Source organism: Schistocerca cancellata, chromosome 4 (genome assembly GCF_023864275.1).
Source record: "Schistocerca cancellata isolate TAMUIC-IGC-003103 chromosome 4, iqSchCanc2.1, whole genome shotgun sequence".
NCBI lineage: Eukaryota > Metazoa > Arthropoda > Insecta > Orthoptera > Acrididae > Schistocerca > Schistocerca cancellata.
This window is the reverse complement of record NC_064629.1, coordinates 380,670,691-380,688,185: the sequence shown is the minus strand read 5'-3', so window position 1 is coordinate 380,688,185 and position 17,495 is coordinate 380,670,691. Positions and strand designations below refer to the sequence as shown.

The following is a 17,495-nucleotide window of genomic DNA, read 5'->3' as shown; positions in this document are numbered from 1 at the left end:
ACTATTTCAATTTTGGTCACCGATATTCAGTCACATTATGCCACACATTGACATATTGTACAGTCAATTACAAAAATGAGAAGTCGACCCAGTGACAGCACAAAGGGTAGAACATTTCAAAAGAACCATACAGGATATCTGAGGATATCATTGACACAATTCCCACGTACAGAGAGGTGCTGTATCTTGCGAAGAGACAGTGGCAGGGAAGCAAAACTACGAAAACTGTTGCTGCAAAAGAAGTCTATGATAGAATTGTCGCTTAAGTTGCTGAACACTGACTTCACAGGGCACCTTGTTGCTGCAACTTATTTAATTCTGAAAACATACACAGGTCAATTTCTGCAAAGTTTGTGGCAGAGGTCTTGTGAAATACGTTCTTTCCTTGAATGCAATAAGCTGAGAACAGAACTTCAGATACTGTACACAAGGAATGAGTTTAGAAGTCTCACAGGTGCTGTTCCACTCCTGCTCAAAAATAATTTCCAGCTGCCTTGAAACAGTGAAACTCCTGAAAGTGGTTGCTACCATATTAATGACAATGTGTGAGGTGGAGTGATCTTTCTCTGCTCTAAATAGAGCAAACTTTCCTGTGGAGTGCTATGGGTCAAGAGCGACTAATAGCACTACCAGCACTGTCCTTCAAGTGAGGAGGACTTTGTGTCTAGCACCATAGTCTTCAGTGAATGCATCATTGACAGGATTTTTCTGCTCTCAAGGAGAGGAGAACGGAATTTTCCTACAAACATTCATAGTAAGTTAAACGTGTTTCCGTATAGCAATTATTTTGTTATTCATTTTTAGCTTTTTCATGTTAGTTATTTAGAACATTGCTGTCCATCTTCCTGTGAACCCCATAGAAAAAACTGCACACACCGCCACTGCTATAAAGTGATGCAGCTTGGAAGTAGCAAGAAGAGGACTGCCAGTATGAACCTTCCAAGAACATTTTTTTTGGAAAGTGTTGCTCTACAAAATTGGTGCATTCTGCAGTAGAAATACTATTGTTTGACGACAATACTAGCAAAAATCGCATATGGAACTTACGCTGTTTATTACATTCAGTCACACAATGGTACAAAGTCACATCAAAGGTTTCATAATTACAGGTATGCTGATACAAATCAACTTTGTTTTTTTCTTGTTGTGGACACTAATGCGAGTCATCTGAAAGCCATTCATAAAATCATATTACAGTAAACAAATCCACTTACAGACAATCTTTTTTTCTCAACACAATGTAGCAAGACTGACTTAAGCTTATTGCCATATTCTTTTATTTTGTGAAGAAAAGGGATTAAAAATATATATCAACGAAACAAAGTATTATTCTGGCTCATATTTGTTATTGAAAACTTTTAATACATGCTTCACGGTGTTTACAACATGGAGAAAATATTACTGCGGCAGAATCACTTACAAACACCACTCACAATGAAACAGCTGGGAGATATATATAATTAGTTGGGGTGAAAAAATGGAAAGAAAATAATGACTTCCAGCAGCACAGGGAACTGCATCAATGTAATGGTGAGAGCCGAAAACCTGTACCAGACCGGGACTCTGAGATGCTCTGCTTCTCTAGAAGGGTTGCCTTAATCTCCTCAACCATCTAGACAAGCTTTACATCCGGAGTTAATGTCTGGGGATTGTTGTGGTGTGACAAGTGGGAAGTCAGCAATTGGATTCTGATGGAAAGTGTGTCCACATGGCTGAGGCAGTTAAGGCAACTGTTCTACAGAAGCAGCGCATCTGGGTTAATGTCCCAGTCTGGTGAAAATTTTCCAACTCCCACTGGACATGTCTGACAGAACAGACACCATTTGTATCTAGAATTCTATGGCTACAATGGCCGTTTGATGAAATAGTTTCAATGTGAATGCAAAAATAATGTCTGAACTCCTATGGCAATCAGAAACCTGAGAGCAGGGGGTTAATGGGTGGGGGCCCTTGTGGTACAGTGAGTGGGAAGTTGGGGATTTGGGTTGATGGAAAGAATATCTGGATCATCAAGGCAGTTAAGGCAACCATTCTAGAGAAGCAGAGGACCCGGGTTCTTACATCCTGTTTCGTTTCCATTCCTTTCACCCCAATGATTCATGAATCATTTACTTTAGGGAAAGGAATACTAAGAAGCATCATTCCCTATCTACGGCAATTTGTAAATTACCCAGGCAGTTTTGCAGAGACAGTAACACAATTTATTCCCAATGGCACAACCGAAAGAACTCAAGACTGTCTTAAGCCTCTCTTCACAGTGCCCATATTGTACAAATGGGCAGTAATTACAGAAGTGTAAACTAAGTATTAATAATGCTGAAATGGATGGACAACACGTGTGCTCTTTACGTAAGTGCTCCATAATAATGTGTTGCAATTGGTTCTAAAGAAAGCAAGATAATCTACACTGATTAGTGAATTTTATTTATTTATTTTGGGCAAAAAAGTCCAATTGATCTGAAACTTCAACTTTATTCCACAGGCAAAAGGAAACGAATATGTAACTGTACAAAGTTGTTCATCACTGTGAATGATGATCTTTTTGGTATATATAGCATATATTGTTTCACAGACAAATAACAAGAGACATACAGAAAATGTGAACATCTCACAGAAAGATACTTCATGGAGATTATTCCATGAACTGAAAAGAATAAACTCAAAGATGGCGCGCAGTGTGCAATAATAAGAGAGGAAAGAGGAAGGAGATGGCCTGTTGGTCTCAAGACTTGTGCATGGCTCTTTACTGAAGAGTGTTTCATAAAATATCACAATAAAATTTCATTTCATATTTTCACATGTGTATTAAATGTAATGAAATATAATGCACAGCAGTTTCTGAAAGTTCTATTAAGTGAGGATGTATGGGTCTTGTTCTAGAGGTATTTAAGCAAATCATTACATTTTGTTCAGTAATCAATCATTTAAAGTATTATGAGTAGGTTAGACACATGGATGGAATTTACTGGCTAGAGGATTGAAATACTCCCACTTTTCAAAACTTTACAGGGTGAAAGTTTAACAACAGTACTATTTCTCCATCATTTTATTCTCAGAAACATTTCTAGAAAGACACAATTGATCTTGTATTTTGAGATTCACTTGATAAAATGGACAGAAAGAAGAAAATGAAAAGCCTCAATTAAAATGAATTGTAACATGTTCTCTTTGAACACATTGTGTGAATGATGAAATTAATAAGTACAGCTTATGTAAGACATTTACCATAAATCAGTTTTCTGATGTTAATAATGCCATTTGCCTATAATAGTACTAACAACTTGGCAGATTATGTAGATAGTTATATACATAATAAAATATGTCTCATGACACACACGGGTAAACATATCATAAATTCCCATTAATGCAGCCGAGGATTCAAGTTGAACAGAACAGGTTCTCTCTCTCTCTCTCTCTCTCTCTCTCTCTCTCTCCCCCCCCCCCCCTGCCTCTCTCACTACAAAAAAATAAAAATATTTTCTTCACTGTCAAATAAGATGCACAGTATTGAGAAGTACAGGCCCATTTTTCCAGCTGTATTTGAAAACTCAGTGTAAATGAGTAATTTATGATCTGTTGCTTGTCTGCATTTTACATATCAGTACATACATACATATACAAATTTCTAAAAATAGCTTTGCTTTGGAATGACAGACATATTTGTGAGCATGAGAATAGCCCCTATGTTTTAATGCTTAACAGCTGCATCAGAGACCATTGAGAAACATAAACCAACTGTATACATTTAAAAATGTAACAAGCCACACACACTGGAAACCAAGTAAATGAATTAAATTCAGTGGCATAACACTTTTAAAATAATAATAATTATTATTATTATTATTATTATTATGTGACTAGACTACATTACTTAGACATTTTTCGCGTATCATATAAAATTGTAAGGGGTGTCAGGCAAGGACAGAACAGTTGTGAACCAAAGATATTCAACAATTGATCATGACAGATATCCTCTGACAGGATCATATCTTTAACAGGCCCTTGTAAATTAAGGTACTAGCCTATTTCGTCAATGGTGAGCAAAGGGGGGGATAGTTAAAAAAGAGAACAGGAAATTAATTTTCTTTATGGTAAGGTGGTTTCATTAGTGCTACTAGTGAACAATGTATGGTGCACATTAATTAGGAGCTTTTATAATGAGTAAAGACATACCACAGAGTAAACTGCAAGTACACACAATAATCACCACAGACTTCATTGTTAAACATGACGGAACAAGGCACATTTTTCCATTGTTGGCCATTTTCTTTTCTGGCATAAAAGCTTATACATATATTCTCAAAAGACTGCATGCCAAATAAAATAAAGTACTGTGGTTCCCTACAACAGAAGCACAAAATACACAGAGGTTCTGCAAAGTCTTATGTTTTCAAATGCAGATACACACTGTACGAATATCATATTTGACATGGATTACTAAGTTATATTTCATCTGAAGTATTAGGCAGTTTCGATGTCCAACATTTCTTGAACCTACAGAGATTTTATTTATCATATTCACCATGTCCAGACTACATTTATCATTTACTTCATATTCACTTACATATATACATTAAAGCCAATATTTCATGTGGTGTAGGAAATGTGTTACCACCGTTGCACATTGGTCAATGGTTTTCTTGAAATGAAATGTGAAGAAATAAAAGAGCACATGTATGAAAAATACATTCGTGTTACATCCTTTGATATACTTTCATATTTGTACAAAATGTTGCAAAGTTAATGCTATAATGTATACTCTATGTTTTACATTCTACTGCTGTCTGTTACAATGTGTATAAAAATGCTTCCCAAATACTTAGTGTTGATTCAGTTCTTACAGGTAGAAATATTAAAAGAAAAAATGTTTGTCACTTATGGTCAGTACATTTATGAAAATTGACTCTAGGATTATATAGCCTCACATGTGCAAAATCTGAGTTACACGAAGATTAAACAGTCACTGGTACTCTCATATAAACACCAGTAACTTTTACATGATTAAACTAGTTTACTTTTACATTCTATGAATAACTCAGGCACTGGTTCAAAACAGAACATCAAATGATGCCTTTCGTAAGGTAATTCTTGCTATATAAAAATTTTATGGCGTTCTAAGGGCTTGCGTTCAATATTCAATAAATTTCTTAACATTTTTTCAAAGTAAAAAATATGTGATGTTTCATTTTGAACTATAATCACACATTGAGACCCACAAAGCAATTCTCATTCAGTTTATACTAATGTGAGCAGCACTTATGGGTGATATTTCTTACAGCATCTATCAAAGCATCGGAAAACAATGCTAATTAGAAACTGTATATTTTCAAACATGTATAGGTAATGTAAATGATTTAGCAAGTTGTTAAGAAAACATGTTTTGTTGCATTACATAAAAAAATCCAAGATACAAACACAATTATCATCCATTCCTTGTCAGAGTATTACACAAATGACAATAGCACATTTCGTATGTTCAAGCAAAATAGACACCACCTCATGTTTTCAAATACTTTCCCTTCTTGGTTACTATTACATGGGACACAATAGTGCCCCATCCTCATATAAACTTACATTCCAGTTGGTTGGAAATTCCAGTGCCACTGTACATCTGCTAAAAACGAAAACTGTGAAATTCACTGAAATGATGGTACAGTTTCTCTTCCACTTAAAATTCATCAGCTAATGGAATGCTAGTTGTATTATAATAAAACTAAATGTCCTCCTACACAGTAAGCAACAGCATATGGGGTACAAAAATAGATGGAGATGTTGCAGCCAATGGAAAGGGACACTTGCAGTCTCATCATTTCATCCTGTTATAATTGTGACATTACAAGTCTTAACTGACAACATCTCTTTTTACATTTGCTACATAGTCTTGCTGTTGTATTAAGCAGACAGTTAACATCAATCTCTTAGAAGAAAGCTATAAAAATATTTTAACCCTGTATATTTACTAAGATGATAATCCCACATACGATTAGCTCAGTAGAAGGTAATGAATGTTACATGACTGTCATTCTGCATTACAAGAACATGATTTAAGTTTCTGTCCACAAACAGTGAGAAGCTTTTCTTTAAAAACTGATTGCAAACAAAATGAACTGAAATAGAACAGCAGAAATGAAACACATTTTAACATTTGTTTATAGGAAAGAGAGCGGATGACACCACAAGATTAAGAGAAAATTTTGGAAAGTGAAATTTGAGTGATATTGTACATTAACGTATAAGTAGCATATATTTCTGCAGTTAAAAAAGTAATTAAATGGATAATTCAACTGATTAAAACCTGGTATGTAGGTAATTATAAGGAACATTTCCTGCCCAGCTATAGGATGGAGATCCATCTGACCACAGTAACAAAGTTTCTAAATTCTACGATTTCAGCCATCTTCAGTGACACGGATTGCTGCTCGTATTATGAGGCTGCTGCATTATAGCATCGGACATTTTCTGGCCTGTTTCATGTATCATTATTAAAAAGGCCTTCACACCTCACTATAGGATAAAACACATTATCTTGCACACATTAATGAAGATATCCATCATTTTCCACACAGGTTGTCAAACTCCCCCATTTCCATTAACAGTTACATAACAACAGTACATAATTTTGTCATATTACTTCCAATCAATTTATCTGGGCTTCACTATTCCTTCCTAAAACACCATTAGACAATTTTTTCCATTATTTACCTACTGATGGTGTGTTAGTCTTTTGAGAGCTTGTGCCACCATCCATGTATGAAACAGATTATCATGCTAAATATACTATAAAGTTTGAGGAATCACAATACATAACTACTTCACAACAATAAAATTAAGGAGATGGAAGAGTTACAAATTAAAACACACTTCAAGATATAAGAATGAAGCCTAAACTGACTCAGTAGTATTCTGTTTGAAAACTAATGAGTATTTTTATGATAGTATGAGTCTGCATTGTCAAATCAGTAACAATATATCCACCATTTCGTAGAACAAACTCAGTATCACACCAGAGCAATTAATAGAAAACACACAGACTTTAACAATATACAGACAGCAATACCCCAGGTACTGCTCACCAACTCCTCCCTTAAATATTTGGTTGGGGGAGGAGGGAGGGATGGAGGGGGTTAAGCCATTTCAGAAATGTCAAACACTTGACTGCCCACATACGTATCATTACTGAGAAATATTTTGAGGAAAAAACTTTACTTTCATGTCAGTTTTTATTTATAGCAAATCTATTTCATACATTCTGTAAAAAAAAGCTATAGGATTCAGTCTGCAGGCCAATGTTATTGTATGTTTCTTATTAGTTCTTCTAAAAACTTTCTATTAATAATACTTGTATTTTTTAAAGCTAGCCAATTGAATGCTACCACTGGCTTGAGCACTTAGGAAATTTGTGTTTTACTTACTCATACAGAATGTGCAACAAGTACTAAGTGAGGGTTTTTAATTGTATATTAGAGTGTGCAGAGTACTAGGTCAGATCAAAATATACTATACTGATTTTTTTTGGTAACTTTTTTAATTCATGCTGCAATTTTATGCAGTATAATGTGATTTCATCCATATGAAATCATCAGCTAGTTGTTCCATTTGCCTTTTGTCATCAGAATTTCCATACAGTTGTCAACAGATGGTAGTGTGATATGCATACAGGATGGGCAAGATCTGCACAGCACAAAATATTGTTGTTCACACATTTTGCATATTGTGTGGACATCCAATTAAAACATGTACTATTACAACTAGTGCTTGCTATACACTGTAGCTGTTACACCATTGTAAGTCTGCAGCTGAATGACCAACACATGGCTGCCACAGCACAAAAATAAAATTAACGTTTCCTACATACAGCAAGAAGCTCTGAAAATACATTTTTACTTTGATTTCAATTTGCTCCACTGTCTGGTATTCATGAAACAGATTATAAAATATTTTCACTTGGTACAATTAATACAAAAGATTAATTAACAGCAGTCTACAGATCGAGACATGGAAATTGCCTAAATACCTCAGAATCTTATTTTCACCCATTATCCCGTGTGGGTATGATTTCTGTACAGTACAGAACATCTAAAATGGGCAAGGTTGAGACTGTCAGTGAACACATCAATTGAACCAAGCAATAATTATGAAATTGATTTTGTAATATTGGTATATTCAGATGGGAGGGAGAAGTGTTATGTAAGTTTCTTCTCATAATTAGTCCTGCATGCTAAGTATGAAAGATGTACTGTCCACTGACCAGTTAGGCAATTTGGATAAGGTTACCAAATTATTTTGTGAGCTGATCGCACAGTTACACCTCAACAGTATTGGTAGTACAAGAGAGTTTATTTTCAATCCCCACAATGGCCAAGTGGGGGCAAGTGCAGTTACGTTCATTGTTTCACATCTTCAACAACTATGCTCATTGTCCACACAAAATCAAACATCATTTGGTTTTCTATCTTTAACTTCGATGTCTGTGTTTTTTTTCCCTGGTATTTCATTTCCTGGTTTTCTGTTCTGTGCTTCTTACATTTCATTTGTGTTTCCTATATTACCTCTAGTCTGCTCTCAGTGCTTGGCATCTTTTACCAATGTCACCATAGGTTTACAATGCATATTGTGCACAAAAATTTGAATGAAGACTGTGATATCTAAAACTGTCAGCCCCCCCCCCCCCCACCACCACCAATCCACACCTCACTGTCATTCTTTTTGCCATATTGGTCTTCAATGACCAGTCATAGTGTTTTCCAAAGAGTACATAATTTTAACTGTATTGTATGTGCTAAAATTTAAGAAAGCACCTAATTTATGTTCTTACATTTCCCACAATTTTATTTAGATTCTGATGTTGTGATGAATACAGTCAACATTGTCTCCTACAGTGTACCAAATTGCACCAGACATTTCATGTTTAAAGTTAGTCCTTCCAGTTATAGTAACAAGATGGTTTTAGAGTACAGGGAAATGTTTATTAAATGCATAAAACCACACATGTATACGATATGTGCATAGATGTCCTCACAATTTAGAGTCAATATTATACTGTCTGTCAATTTAACTGCCCCTTCCTGAAAATGATACCACCACATAAAATTATCGAAGAACGTTTTACATGAGAATAAATGATGCACTCTCATAAGAAACATTTTAGTGTGTGTTTTGACAGATCTCATTCTCAATTCAACTCCACTACTCGAGCACACCAGGTGGGTGTAGGAGTATTAGTTTAAAGTTTATGCAACTGAAAGAGAGAATGCATTACTAGGACAACAGTCAATCTACTTCAAATAAAAGATAATTTCTTATTGCTCAGTATGGGTGGCTGAGATTGTCATTACTGACAACAGACGGGCAAATGATAAGTGGTAAACATCATAAACCCCACTGTAACAAGATAACAAAATGTTGCCATAATGGTTCAGTTCAACAAGTTTTGGAGAAATATTCAGGGTGCTGAGAATAAATTGGAGTATTGGACTAGTCTATACATATAACTTCAAACCCCATCCACTGCAATGTTCTGTCATAAGTTTTATTATATAATTCAGTATTGTAATATAGTAATCAAAAGGAAGTTTTAAAGAAATCCTGTACAGCAAAGTTAATTAAACATGTAGAAACCAATAAGAAACTTGGTGTCAGCGGCCTTAATAATTTGTGACAAGCAACATAATTGTTTATAATGAAGTGTTGACACAATAAAACCATTCATCAATCTGAACAATGCAGGAGTACCTCATGCTTGCCTGTATGATAATGGTAAAATTAAAAACTAAGGAACTTATGGTATGTTATGCACTGTACCATACATATATTTTCCCCACAAACTATCTGAGAAAGGAATGAGACACAATAAAACTTATACAGAAGATATGATTATCCCTTACATACGAGACAACCTGACTGGCAATCAAATGACAATGTCTCGCACAAACAATGTTAAATGGCGATGACTGAAGTCAACAGTTACCGAGAGCTCATGTAAAGGTTAGAAACTTTGAATACTGGTGATTCATTGATAAAAATATGTGCACTCTTCAATAGGTTGCATTATTTTATCTTGAAATTCCTTTAGCGTAAATAATAAAGAACACTATAATCGACACCTGTGCTTCTTTAAGATTTTTCTTACACTGCAGCTATGTGAGACAACTAAATTTGAAAATACTTCATGTGCCGTGCCGATTGTAAATGATGTCAGTGTCATCACTAGGTAATATTGTACCAGTACACAAATACCAACACACACAACTTTGTCTCTAAAACATACTTTGCTCAGTACCAAACTGAAATCAACATTGTACCAAAATTTGTCCCGTTTTTTCCCCCTACTGTTCTCTGTCAGTGTATAATTTGTAGGATATAACTCAGTTTCTGCAGAGTGGCATTAGATTGAATACAAGTGTAGAGTAACAGCATATATGACAGCCAGACAACATAATAGTACGACTTATTATTATACTTTTATTTTCTCTGTTATGTACTAAAAGAGGCACAGCTGGGGGGGGGGGGGGGGGGGAGGGAAGTGTTTTCAGGCAATGTGAAATATCAGTAATATTTAGTATGTGTAATATGTAGAAGAAATAAAAGAAAACAAATGTCAGTTGTTATTTCTTCACAGCTAGTTTAATTGAACTGTGAAACATAGTAACATTCCTGTAGTGGGTACTCTAATGCCTGAACAGTTAGTGATCTGGTTGAGACATCAAAAACAGCAAAACTTGAATTGTTTGCACCACCAACAGAATGGGAAATATAAGAAATGTAAGAAAAATATTGTATAATATAAAGCATAAATGATTAGACGAACTATTCCACTATAATTTATGGAAGAATTAAAAGATACTGAACTGGAATGGAGACCAGCTGTGGATGATGTGCAGCAAGAATCCAAATTTAGGTATACATAATTCATTTACAATTCATCAGATTACTATAATCACAATAATTATTGAGAGTATTGTGAATGGGTGCAACAGGAAGACAAAATAACAAATATCTCACACTTAGTGGACAATACCATATATTGACATTAAGATTTTAATAATTTGGAAACATCTGATATTTTTATGGTTTCATTAAAAAAAAAAAAAAAAAAAAAAAAAAAGCACCAAAGTTCTTTAATGTACAATCTGGCAACAACCAAATTATGATGTACCAAATGATATTTCTGCACATTCATACTAAAACAAACTGAAATCTAGTTTATTCACCATCCTTAATGTAGTATCTTCATGGTTTTATAGGTCGTTTATGGGCATTATAGAATCATCCCAAAGTTTTGGCTCACCTATCGGCCCTGTATAAATTTATACTGTGCATCACATTAGCATATGGTTTTAAAGCATTATTTGGTTTTCTCTGGCTATGTTGGCTAGAACCAATTAGTTTATAATGATCTCTTCTCTCTCAGCCAAAAATTGGAAAAAATGCTTAAATTGCAGTGGCCTGTACTTACATAGAGCAGGATCAACTCAGGTTGCTGAAAATGTGGACACCAATCAATCTAAACTCTTCAATGATAGAACAAAATATTTCACTCTATTGACCAAGTTTCATTTACAAAGCAATTGTGATGTTTGTTTCAGTATGACCAGTGATAAAAGTGAGAGTTATGGATGATGAATATATTACAGTAAGCTCTGGTTCTAAGACATCACAAATTTAAATTACATCTTAATGAGGTCTGGCAGATTTATGCAGCACAGCTTTAAAGCATTCATAAAAGCTTTAAAGCACATAGCCAATTTCATACTTCGCATCACTGGAAATACAGAATTTGACTCTTTTCATTCTTCAGTTTCCTGTTAATAGTCACAACACACAAACTCTTACAGAATAACTATAAAACACATTTCTTTTCTGTTAAGGTAGCATGATATACAGAAATGTGTTTAAATATTTTGCCCAACTCTTACATACAGAATCTGCAAGTCCTTGCCAATATTTTCAATAGCACACACACATTTCTTTGGTTATCATTCACAAGATCACTGCCAAAATACACTTACTTCAATAGACCCCAAATCGATAGTAAATAAATATTTAAAATACTAATCTTGTACAAAAACATCACGAAGTATGGCTATAAATGTCCGGTACAATCCTAGAGTAAAATCTGTACACAGGAATGTCCATTTATCAGTCTCAAAGGTAAAGAATGGAGTCACAAGAAACACAGCACATGTAATTACTGAAAGCAATGTTTCCTGTTTTGTCTTCTGGAAACTGACATTTTAAAAGTACCAAGTACACACATCATGCTTCTTCAGTCAGTCACTTCCACACATACCTATTTTGGTAACACAAAACAACAATTCTTCATATTTATATTTGCCGATGCATGTACGGCTTTTTTCCTTTTTGTACATTGACATATTTTCTGGCACATAGTTCATATCACAGTCAGCAGTGTCATGGAACAGTCTGAATTCTCATCGTGGCTGTGAATATACATAACCAGAACTCGAGCTGCTGTTTTCCGAAGCCGTCTGGTTTGGTTGAGTGGGTCCAGAGGCAAACACAGGGTAGGCTAATGTTGTCTTCAGAGCATCATTGTGCTCCTCTAAAGAGTTCTGAGCATAATGGAGCACCAATAGTTTCAATGATTCGTAAATGTTGTACGGTTCAGCAAATCCGTATCCACGCTCAGTCTTATAAATTATGCAGTGATTTGTTGTGCCTTTGCACCTGCAAAATGACAGATTATCTTCAGTGGCAGTTATGACATAAAAGATAAATTTAATCTACATTTATGGGCAAATAAAACCGACTTACGTTATGGAAAGGGCGTACTGCCCTGTGCGGCTCGGCCGAACAAGGAACGTTCCATCTGGCCGCCCTTTCAACAGCTGCTCTGCATCATCACGTGAACAGTCACGCAAAAGCCAGGTACTCTCATCTTGATGAGGCAGAGACTCAAGATCACCATCTATCTCGATCTGCCCTAGTCCTGACGATGTTCCAGCTTCATCTGATAATATATTTTTTATCTGGTGGGGCTTAACTCCATGGGCATTTAGCCACCTGAGAAAACACAAATTACACACTTTAGTAACTATTTCACATTCACATCTTCTCAATATGCAGTCAGGTCTTCAGGTCTTCATTTCACTTACTTCAAGTGACGTTGTTCCTGCCTACGAAGCTGAATTATTTCAGCTTTCAGAGAATTCATCTCCCTATCCAAGCTGCGACTATAAGCAACTTGTTGCTTCATATTGTCATCGAGTTGTTTCTTACTCTCTATGAGTGACTTTAATCTCTGTTTTAAAATTTCGGAATTTGCAAGAAGAGACTTAATTTCATGAGGTTGCGCTTCTTTTTGGAATCTTTCTTGCAGTTTAATCTGTTCTTCAAACATCGATATAGCTTCCGCAAATGCTTCCTGAGCTTGTACTTTTAACTGTATTTCCTGATTTGTTCGAATGAAGTCATCTGAAAGAACTTCATATGTTTTCGTTGTCACAGAATATTCCCTGTATATTTCCCTCAGTTTCTGAGCCACCTTCTGAACATCAGTTGTACTTGATATTTCGTCTTCCTGTAACATAGTGCAACCTTCAATCAGCAAATTATTTTTCACTAAAAAATAACAGACAAAAGGCTAACTTTCTTTTTTCTTTATCAGTAAAGCATGAAACAAATACCTGCTGGAATTTGGAGGCAGGATACTGCAACTTAATGTCTAGTGTGGCATTATATTGAGCAAGAGAAACATTCCGATAAAAATTAACCAATTCCACAACAGAGGAAAATTTGAAAGGCTCTGAGAAACCATATTTTCCATTTCGATGGCTGATTTTAATCAACTTGCTCGTACCATCCTTCCGCAATGTCAGAGTGTATTCACCACCTTTGCTGGACGCATTTCGTACAAGAAATGTCCCATCGGGTGTATCCTTGAGTATTTCATTCACCTCCTCCCTGAAGAAAGTAGGCCAAAAATAAAATAAAAGTAATAAGATGAAAAACTTTTGAAGAAATAATTAATTTTTGACATATTAATGTAAGAGTTAACTGCACAGTTGTACAATATCTACACTAGAGTGTAGCACACATTCAAAATGAACTCTAGTTTTATCATGCAACAACCACTTGCATACCTTGTAATATCACCCCAGTACCATTCCGCTTCTTGGAGGCTTGGAGGAGAATCTGAGACAGTTTTCTCCTTCTCTGTCTCCAGTTCCACAGCCGGAAGATGTGGTCTTGAAACCTTCCTTGGAGGGAGTGTTGGTGCAGATGCAAATTCTGGCAGTTTCTCCCCCCATTTCCCATTTAGCAGTAACAGTTCCATAATACGTATATGAGACTCTGTGTTGTAAACAACTTGTCTGAAATAACAAGAGTAAATAATGGAATCAAAATTAACACAATACATATAGACACACAAAACCTTTTCTCTAGGCCAAATAATTGTATAACTGCAATTTTTTAATTACATTATCCTTTCCCACGGTGGACGCAGGAAGATATGACACAAGACCTGAATTAACACTGTAGGTGGCTCCCTGAATCCTCTTGCATGCTGCATTTGACAGAGTCTACAGAAATGTGCCATCAGGAAATTTAAAGTCACCTTGTGATGTTCTGGTAGTTCAGCTGCAAGGTGACAAAGAGTTGCAGCACACTGTTCATCACTCCTGATTCCTGTAAGCAGACAGTTAAAATAAAACACATTATAAAAAATTCTTTATTCACCAAGAATTTTGCACTTGTTCATACAATTTAGTAAACACAGATCTACAACAAACATTCTTTTCCTGCTATCATCTCCAGTACAAGATTTGGGCCTTCTTCACAAGACAAATGATTTTCTGAATCCAAATAATTTGCTAAAATACTATAAATCTGAATGCACATCAAACAGTTATTGCATTTATAATACACAATTCTACAGGAGAGCTCCAGATCAATCCCAGGGCATAAAAAAGGTGTGGTCTATTTCTGTGGGAGGTAGTACTGGTCCAAACTAGAAGAAAAGTTCTGGTAAACCTTCCGGGATGAAACTCTTCAGCATGATCAGAAGAAAAGTTCCTTTCATGATATGCCTAGAAACCAATACCTATTGAGGTGTAGTCCATTGAAGATCCGTTAATCGTATTTTATTTACAGATGAGGCAGGATTCATGAGATGGCATTGTAAATTACCATAATAAGCACATGTGAGCAGATCAAATCCTGGAGGTGAGGGATCAGGATCACTTCAGAATCATAGTATGGGCATGAATTGTCAGTGACAGCTCAAAGGGCTTACAGATTAACAAGTGCTGCATATCACTGATTTTTGCACAATGAATTATCAGTGCTATTGATTACCATTACCCTTTAATAAAGACAACCAATGTGGTTTACTAATTTTCCACAGATCATGTGACAGGACCTCACCGTCACATTTCATGTGCGATGCTTGTTAAGATGATACAGTAATGTGGCCTCCCATTCACCAGACCTGAATCCATTGGATTTCTGGCTATGTGGAAATTTAAAGGCACTGGCGTGTGTCCAGTCCCCTGACAATGTGTGATCAATGCATCTGACTATTCAAAAGGAGCCACGTGTATTTGAAAGACTGCACAATTCAGTGTGAAGAAGGACTGAAGGGTGTGTGACAATGTGTGGTAACCACATGCAGCACTGCTTATAGTGTATGTAACAGACACATAGGAATGAAGTGACAGATTGGCCCATATCTCAACAGGTATTGGGTTTCTGGACGTTTAAACATCGGAGCTGTACTTTTAGTTTTGACCAGTACTACCTCCTGTAGGAATACGACACACCCAAGAACCTAGAAAGCAGTGTATATGCTACGAAAGCCTCAGATCACATGTGACAATTTGTTTAAATCACAATGTATACTTTCATGTCACTATATCTACAAAACTCATTCTTAATGTTATGCATAATAAATTACCTTAGGTGCAGCACACTTCTAAGATCAAATTGAGATATTTACACAAATGATGTCCACTTAATCTATTATGTTATTGGTGAAGAGAGAAAAACTGGGAAGTTCCCAAGATTTTACTACATGAAAATTGGGTCTTAATTTAAAACCATGATACTTACAGCCTCTATTATTTACTATTATTTCTAATAACCCAAACATTATTATACAAATCAAAAATCTAATAAGTGATTTGTTAAACTAATTTTAAATTGGAAAGTTACGCTCATCACAATTTTCCCCTCTAATTTGGTCAAACGCGCAATTTAGGCAATGTTACAGAATGTGTTTTACAACAGGTTTGATACATCATTTAAACAAGTGTATTATCATCATTTTAGCCATAATGGCTAAAGGCTTCTGCAAATGTTGGGTTGACACAAAAGCAGAAATTTACAGTGAACATGACAAACACTTACAAAAACACACAAATGATTGTCTGCTAAGAAGCTAACAAAAAAGTTAGATGCCGAGAGTACAACATTTCCTACTTTTTGTGTTTCATAAAAGTAGCTGAAACAGAAATGTCAGGATTTTAACTTGTGTGAAATCTGATTACAGCAATTAATAGGATTCTGATCTGGATGTAGCCTGCACGGTTATAGCAAATATGCACTTGCATAATTTTTGCTCCACCACTGTGGAACCAAGACCAGATATACTTATGTAACCATGCTGATGTTCAACAGTAACACTGTCACATTGAATATTCCTATTTGGAATGAATTAATGTATAATAAACATGCTTATGCACATCTGATAATGAACATGTTGCTCATCTGGACATCAGATTTTAGATAAAGTACTTACGGGATGCTTCCAGAAATCTGTCATACCACTGGACAGGTATAATAGGATCTGGAAGTTCTCTAAGAAACTTTTTCAAGATGCTTGCAATACAGTTTGGTTCATACGATGACCAATCCACACCATGGATATCTGGAGAAAATAAAATTACAAATTATTGACAGAGAAGGAAGGAAGAAGGCGGAAGAAGAGAGGAGAGAAAGAAAGTGACTAATCACAGGGGCATGAAGGAAGAAGCACAGGTAGACAAGATAGACACTAAAGATAAAACAGACCCCATAAATAAATGAAGTACAGAACATAACATTTAAGAACTACATTTTACCAATTGTTTGTTTGTGTGTGTGTGTGTGTGTGTGTGTGTGTGTGTGTGTGTGTGTGTGTGTGTGTGTGATAATAAGTAAACTTAAAGTTTTCTGTGCACAAAAAAAGAGGCAAAACACACTGAAAGCCACACATGAGAGAATTCTGAACACATTGTCATGAGTAAAATTACATTTAGACTGGTATACAAAGGAAGGCAATATCGCTTAATTACTCATGTTGTGTTTTTATTCCTTTTTCTTTTCTTCTTCTTCTTCTTCTTCTTCTTCTTCAAACACTCTCCTGTGTAGCCACAATTTTACAAGTAATATGGGAGTTCATCAGTCTTTTGTGAGAGTAAAAAATTTTATTTGGACTACACATTGGTTGGCTGGATTGGAGAAGGGACCAAACTACGTAGTCATCAGTCCCTCCC

At 35.5% G+C, this 17,495-nt stretch overlaps 1 protein-coding gene across 1 annotated transcript in view; it reads right to left on the bottom strand.

Annotated features, from left to right (window-relative positions):
- Positions 1-11,516: 11,516 nt before the first annotated feature.
- Positions 11,517-17,495, bottom strand: part of LOC126184699 (phosphatidylinositol 3-kinase regulatory subunit alpha) — a 41,679-nt gene continuing 35,700 nt past the window's right edge. The window contains exons 4-10 of the mRNA XM_049927212.1: positions 16,760-16,888; positions 14,442-14,649; positions 14,103-14,333; positions 13,647-13,923; positions 13,116-13,540; positions 12,775-13,023; positions 11,517-12,687 (exon numbers count right to left, since the gene is read on the bottom strand). Coding sequence (XP_049783169.1) covers positions 12,432-12,687; positions 12,775-13,023; positions 13,116-13,540; positions 13,647-13,923; positions 14,103-14,333; positions 14,442-14,649; positions 16,760-16,888 — 1,775 coding nt within the window. The 3' untranslated portion in view covers positions 11,517-12,431. The remainder of the gene's footprint in view (positions 12,688-12,774; positions 13,024-13,115; positions 13,541-13,646; positions 13,924-14,102; positions 14,334-14,441; positions 14,650-16,759; positions 16,889-17,495) is intronic.